Below are 7,308 nucleotides of genomic sequence, written 5' to 3'. Positions count from 1 at the left end.
GAGATGAGCATATGACAATGAAAGCTTTAATAAGTCTTACATTGCATCTAATTATTCCCCTTTCATCCAATAAAGTCTATTGAACTAGTTAATCAAGAGACATATTATTTTATTAAAAAAAAAATATTGCACTATACATCCTTTCACATGGGTTTAATTTATTTTTTAATCTCCTCTTTTGGTCATATGGGCCCATAATATTGTTTCTCACACCATCGTTGACATGACATGCGAGATGCATGGTGAAAGTGGTGTAGCCAATTGGCGCTTTTATTTTATTTTTTTAACCAGCATTATATGTTAAGTGGTGAGATAAGAAATAAGAACTTGTAATATATTATCCATCCAATAAAATATTTGAAATATAATTTGCACAAGCAAATCTTTGTCCATATAACACCCGACAAAACTACACAGTATTGGAAGTCATTTTCATACACAAAGATGCCTTTTATTACTTTTTTTTTTGTTGGAAAAAGATGCCTTCTATTACATGGCATATTCCGCACCTTTCACTATTTAGGTAAATTAATCTCCATGTAACAAACAGTTGTGAGAATATGTTACCACCATCATATGTGGCACATAAAGAACAAAATTTACTCCTGCCTAAAATAAAACTCAACAATGAAAGAAATTTACTATTACCCAAAATACCCATATTATATGGAATTTTAAGTGTCACAACTTTATTATTCGGACAATCTATCTTGGTGCAATCAACGATGGTTACACCAAGCAAGATCCCACTATTTACCTCTAAAGTCTTAGAAATTGTGTTTTTTTGTTATTGAAACTGTTATAGTGAATATTAAGATAAAAAAAAAAAAAACAATTGCTGATGTAATTGGTTAGTGCATTGTCAATAGAATGCAGGCTAACCGTAGGTCATGTGTTCTCCTTAAGCCACACCCTAATACTCTTTACTTCCCATTCATCTCTAGTAGCTGTAGTCAACTTTCTAAGGGGCAAGTTAGATGAACATCTTCATCCTTTAAACCAGGGTTTTAAAACTGTGAATTGGTACTTGAATTGGGTCTAGCCAATTTTGTTTTGGATCAATCAAAATCAATAAGGAATTGGTTGGTATCGGCCTGAACCCTAAAAACATTGTTTGGATATACCATTCCAATAGGAATTGAGGCCGGACTTGACCAATTTTGATTCAGATCTGCTGATTCAACTGATTCATTTCAAAATTGTAATTCATGGTTTCACCCCTTTGCAAGATCTTTGGTCTATAACCATGTATTCTTATCCGGTGTAGCTAGATGATCACCTTGTAGGGTAACCTACTTAAAGGAGATGTTATCCAAAAATATTGTGTTTATCACATAGAAGACATCCGGGGAAATGTGTTTTATAGTATGGAATTGATTGTCCAGAATTCCTTGTCTATGGTCTTGGTGTCTCGAGATGAATATTAGGAATAGGGAAGGATAATTCATAATAAAACCCCCCCCCCTTTTTTTTTGGTTGGGGGGGGGGGGGGTAAGGAAACGCGTGGAGTTGAAGTTTTATTAAATCAATGATGTATATTAAATGGAAGTTATGATACTTAATCCATGATCTCTATAATATAACGGGCCAGGCTGAACCCAAGGCCTCATCCCAGGTGAGGCCCAGCTTGCCGCGACTCAGGCCTGAAAATCCCATATATCATGGGCTGGGAAGCCCAGCTTAGACCTTGAAATTTTGGGCAGGCCCAGGCTCAACGGTCCAATCTTACACCGAACGCAATTTTTCTTTGCCAGGAAACAAACGGTGCCTTAGGCACCCCGTTTATACTTCTATTCCACACCGTTACTGCGACTCTGCGAGCATTTCTATGGTCTGGTACTCTGGTCTGGTTCTTTGCGTTGGAATCCATTTCTAGCGTTAGAAACCAAATCACGCAGAGAGCAACCGAAGAAAGAATGGGGAAGGGAAGGGATCCAGATCCCCCATGTTTCAGGAAGTACGGTCTTCCTTTCTACTCAGCTTCTTGGGTTCCATCGAAGAAGATATTCGCTCAGAAACTGAAGCAAAAGCAAGAATCACAGAAGGAAGGCGAGGAAGTCGCCACTGATGATGGATCCACGTTAACGTCAGATACTAAAGCCAATAGGAGCTACTTGGCGTTCGCAGGCGGCGGTGGAGAAGGCCGAAGCGGAATCCCTAATGCTATTCTTCTTGCAGATTTCGATTTCTCATCCAATTCTCTCTCCGAACAGCCGGTGAGTGATATTTTTTAATCTCTTGTAACTGGACAGTTCGTTCAATTTTTTTTTTCTTTTGTTCTTTGGGCGATTGAATTCAATATTTGCAAATGATCTATTTCCACATGTTCCGGATGGACTTCTACACAGTGAGTCATCTCCTTGATTTTCGTGATTGTTCCTAAACTATTTCGATATACATTGAAATTCAGTTGCATTGATGGATGTTTTTTCAGCTGTCTTAGTTATCGTTTTGATGCTCCTACTGTAAGAAAAGGTTTAGTTTAACAAACTTAATCACTTTCATCCGTGCAGTGGTTTTGATCTGAGCTTTCCAACGCTCACTGTTTCATAGTTTTGATGTTTATATGGCACCACCTGTGCTAGAAGCTGTAGAATTTTGATTTTCTTTATCAGAAGCGAAGTTTCTGTTTTCCATCTGTTGGACTGTGAGAACATTCCTTTTCCCCGCCGACTGATGTCTTCTTATTCTATATTCTGCATGCCATTATTCTTCCTCTGTTCTTTAATCAAGAGATTTTGCATCTCCATGGCTTCTTGGTGCGCCTCCTTCGTGGTTGGTCTGGAGAATCTCAACACACCAAGCTATGTACTTCTTTGTTTTTTGGGTAACAAGAGCTATGTAGTTGAGTACTTCCTTTTGTGGGTAGTCTGAATCCATGACATTGATGATGCCTGCATTTTGCCGACTAATTGTTGTTTCCATTTAATGTGCTACAGAAGCTTCCTATACCAAAGCAATTCGATGGTTAGCTATTAAAAAGGGGAAAACCCATACTTATTTCATTAAAAGGTCTACATTGTCATGACAGGTGGCTAAGCTTGGAACTCAAGCTGATTTACCATACAGAATGGCTGTCCACCCAGGTGGAGAAGGCCTTATTTGTTCATTACCAAAAAGTTGCAGGTGTTGTGTTCTTTCCTTTCCTTTGACAAGATGTTGTTCTCTTATTTTCTTTTACTTATTTATTTGATTTTAATTGTACCTCAAGTCCTCAACTTCTGCCCTTTTTGTAAAGAGGAATTACTGAGGCCTCAAATTTGTGGGTTTTAACTTTGATAACAGAAGCTTTCATCACCTGCTGATTTCACTGTTGGCCTTTACACTCTCTATGGATCTCTAAGGAAACAACAGCCTTTAGTGTGAAGTTAGGGTCTAGCAGATCTTTTATTTTCACTGGATCTAGAATCTTATCAAATTTGAAAATTCCCAATCTGATCTTTGCACTCATGGTTTTATGAACTATGATTGGTTTCTGATAATGCAATTTTTTCATGTAGATGGTTCAAGTGGGATGTTCTAGAGGATGAAGGAACCTGTAAATTGGACCTGATATCCTCTGAGAAAGTGTTGACCCAGTTGGAAGATATTGGTCAACAGTTAGCACTGACCTTTAACAGTGAGGGTTCTGTACTTGCTGTTGGTGGCGAGGTATAGAGAATCTATGCTTTTCCCTTTTTAATTGAATAATATGCATATGAGGAAACATGATCCATTCATTTACCCATTCTAATTGGATATGCATATGAGGAAACATGATATGAAAAGGAAATCTTATGATATGAGGAGGTGGCTAAGCTTTACCATACAGAATGGCTCTCCATTTCAGCCCAAGCAAGAGGGAGATTTCCACATTTATTTGGTTTCTTTTTTAGAGCATGTTACTTTAGTCGTTTAGATGTTTTTTTGGTTAGTATAGGATACATCTTAATCAGTGAAGTTGTTGTATCTTTTATTAGTTACTTGTGTGAGTCAAGTAGGAACACTCCTAAAGCAGAGCTTAGCATCAATTAGATCTCTGTTTTTTATATCTTTTTCTGTGTGCAGTTTTATAAATATGTAAGAGGCTAGACCTCGCTTACAATTTGATTGAATGGAAAATAATTAGTTTGTTTTGGAAATTAAGGTTGTGGACTCAATCTTCTTTGCCCCCTTCCCAATTGTTTGTGATTTTCTCTCTCCCCATGATTTCTCTTCTTTCTCCTCTCGCCCTCTATTCCATCCAGCGATCACTCTTCTCTCGATTTCTTCTCTTCCCACCTCTAGCAGATCCTTCTTTTGATCCGCATTAAGTTTGGGTAATACAAAGTAACTTTTGTGAATGGTACATATCAAAGTTCTCTCCTCTAAACAAAGTCTGATTTTTTTTGGACCATAGCTAAATAAGGACTCTTCTTTAAGCAACGATTAGAAGATCTAAAGACAGAGAAATTGTCTTGATATGACATACGTCTAAAGATAGAAATTGTCTTGATATGACATAAGTATAGGAAAAGTATTGTTCTAACCTTGAGAGTGAACTACCATCTCAAAGTTGCAGGAAAAAAAAACACGATTCCCAGAATAGAAAGTTGTCTTAATTTTTATGTTTCATTACTTTCTTTATTTCTGACAAATTAGAAGTCAAATCTACTGGAGGTTAATTAAGCTTTATTCACCTGAAGTCAATCTGAGTGTCTGGATTCTGGATCAAATATTTTCTCATGATACAGATATCAAAATCAAGTAAGGTTGCAGTTCCAGGTGGATGTAGTTGTCCAGTTGTGGCCGCCTTCAGTAACATTATTTATGATTAAGATGTGAAAAGTCTATTGAGAAATTTGATAAATTTTGTCACAAAATGATGTATTATATAATGGTCTTTGGTGCAGTGCAGGATGGCTATTTGAGGGTCTTCAAGTGGCCTAGTATGGAAGTCATTCTTGAAAAGGATGATGCTTATTCGTCTGTGAAGGATTTGGATTTCAGGTGCTTGGATGTAGTATTAAATTGGATTCTAACTTGATAAGACCTAGATACTCAAATTAAGTTCATCCTCAATTAATTAATGTTGAATATCCTGACTGTTGTGAGGTTACGACATGCAGCTCTGATGGGAAGCTTCTTGTCTCCCTGGGAAATGGTGGCCCTTGTAGGGTGTGGGATGTAACCTTATCAACTGTTATAGCTTCTTTACCAAAGGAATCGGTGAGAATGCACATTTTAATCTTCCTTATCTCCCATACTGAATGTACTGAATTTGTTTATAATATGTATAGGACGAGGTTTTCGGCTTCTGTAGGTTTTCTCAGACAAGTGATAATAAGCAGATTCTGTATACTACTGCTATGCGAGGTGAGTATTGAGTGTTACCCTTTTCTCTTAACTATTTTATAAGCTCTTAGTTTTTAAATATTATACATAGATCGGGGAGGAAGCATTGTATCTTGGAATACTAGCTCATGGAGGAGAGTTCGCTCAAAGCAAATAGTCCGTGATCCTATTTGTGCATTTGACGTTTCTGCTGATGGAAGACTCCTTGCAGTGTAAGAGTTCTGCAACTCAACGCTTTATAGTTTCATGTGCCCGTGAACTCATCAATCCTCTCTATCCGCTACCTTTATGTCATGAAAATTGTTATACATTTGTTTACGCATGTGGTTATGTCTTGTATTTTTGGGAAAATTGTTACTAAGCATAGGTCTTATTAGGAGGATGGAAGATGATGTGAAAGAGAATATAAAGCTAGGGTATATATGTAAGGGGATATAGGTTTTCTACTCTCACTGTGTGTGATTTGTGTTACGGTGTTACATCTGGTGCAAATCATGACACATGTGATGCACATAGTAGGGGTCGTCAGATCATTCTTCTCACCTTGATACTCCAAGTTGGAGTTTAGTCTCTGAGTGGGCACCATAGATGTTTTTTTCTCTCTTGATGAATGTTGCATGGGTGAGGATGATGATAACGAACACCTCAAATTTCCTTAGTAACCATTTTGAATTGATCTATCAGTGACCCCCTCTGGTTTTCCCCACCCTCTTCTTGTTCCTGCCATTATCTGAGAACACCAAAAGGATTAATGCTTGAACTGCATTAGTATGATTTGCTTTCAGAATCATTTACCACCTGGACTCACATTCTGCATTATTAATTCTTCACTGAAATCTTAAGCTTGTTGATGTTCTCATTGCTTGCCATGTCCTCATTTACAATCCCCTCTCTACATGAGTGCGTGCTTCAAGGTCAATATCATTTTGCTATAAAGTACTGTTCATCTGTGGTTGGGTTTATGGGACTCATGATAAACTTTTTTTGTTTTCTTTTTCACACCAATATTAACCTCAATTGCCTTGTGATTGCTCAAAAGCAGTGGGACAGTTCAAGGAGATGTTTTTATTATAAACTCTCTCAATATGAAGGTGCAGACAGTGGTGAGGAAAGCACACCTTGGGCTCGTGACTAGATTGACGTTCTCTGAACATTCCAGGTGTTACCATCATGCTTTGCCTCATTTATGTTCTCTCTTATTCATTGTTTATACAGCATTTGACTCTTTTGAGAGATTACTGTAACATTGAAGCTTTTGACTTTTGGAAACAGGGCTTTGGCCTCAACATCCATGGACTCGAGTGTGAGGGTGACAGTAATTGGAGATCAAAAGAGGGAGAGTGGTATGTTTCTTGCCTTTTTTTCTTTATATATATATATATATATATCTGATGTGTTCTATATGGTCTCTGAAATGTTGGAATTATCTAGCTGACACTCCATATAGATGTATGACCCTCATATTGGAATCTAGGGGAGAATACAGTGCAGGCTGGGTTTTAGGTCCTAGTCTAATGGTTTAGCAGCTTGATAGCACCATTTCTGTTATCTGGACAATATTCCAAAATCCAAATAGAGTATTGATGGCTGACAGCTGGGGTGTCCTTGGGTCAAAAATGGTAGGATCAGACCTTTTGTCAACCATCTGTCACGGATCGATATGAGACAGAAATTTTACTAACAAGATATGTTGTATCATTGTTGTTGAACCAGTATATGTTGAGTAAATACCATTAGGGGGAAAAAAAGAAAGAAAGGTATGTCTGTCCCCACCAGTTTATATAAAGATCAATGCAATAGTTTTTGGCTACAGAAGCCAGGGTGTCCTGTCCCAAGGATATATGGTCTAAATGTTATGAGAGCCCAGATGGGTTCCAAGGGGAAAGCAAGGGATGTTCTCTACATCTTAGATGGCAAATTGAAAATTTTTATTTGTGGGATTTTTTTTTTGGGTGGGTGGGTGGGGGGTGGTGGGAGCATGTGGCTCTAGGGGGG

At 37.8% G+C, this 7,308-nt stretch overlaps 1 protein-coding gene across 1 annotated transcript in view; it reads left to right on the top strand.

Moving 5' to 3' along the window:
* Positions 1-1,794: 1,794 nt before the first annotated feature.
* The window catches only part of LOC122080212 (SEC12-like protein 2), a 6,146-nt gene continuing 632 nt past the window's right edge, over positions 1,795-7,308 (top strand). The window contains exons 1-9 of the mRNA XM_042647128.1: positions 1,795-2,216; positions 3,032-3,126; positions 3,501-3,651; positions 4,877-4,968; positions 5,088-5,187; positions 5,259-5,334; positions 5,405-5,525; positions 6,356-6,472; positions 6,586-6,656. Of these exons, the coding sequence (XP_042503062.1) occupies positions 1,917-2,216; positions 3,032-3,126; positions 3,501-3,651; positions 4,877-4,968; positions 5,088-5,187; positions 5,259-5,334; positions 5,405-5,525; positions 6,356-6,472; positions 6,586-6,656 (1,123 nt within the window). The 5' untranslated portion in view covers positions 1,795-1,916. The remainder of the gene's footprint in view (positions 2,217-3,031; positions 3,127-3,500; positions 3,652-4,876; positions 4,969-5,087; positions 5,188-5,258; positions 5,335-5,404; positions 5,526-6,355; positions 6,473-6,585; positions 6,657-7,308) is intronic.

This window comes from Macadamia integrifolia, chromosome 5 (genome assembly GCF_013358625.1).
Source record: "Macadamia integrifolia cultivar HAES 741 chromosome 5, SCU_Mint_v3, whole genome shotgun sequence".
Classification (NCBI taxonomy): Eukaryota; Viridiplantae; Streptophyta; class Magnoliopsida; order Proteales; family Proteaceae; genus Macadamia; species Macadamia integrifolia.
This window is presented reverse-complemented; position numbering and strand designations above follow the sequence as displayed.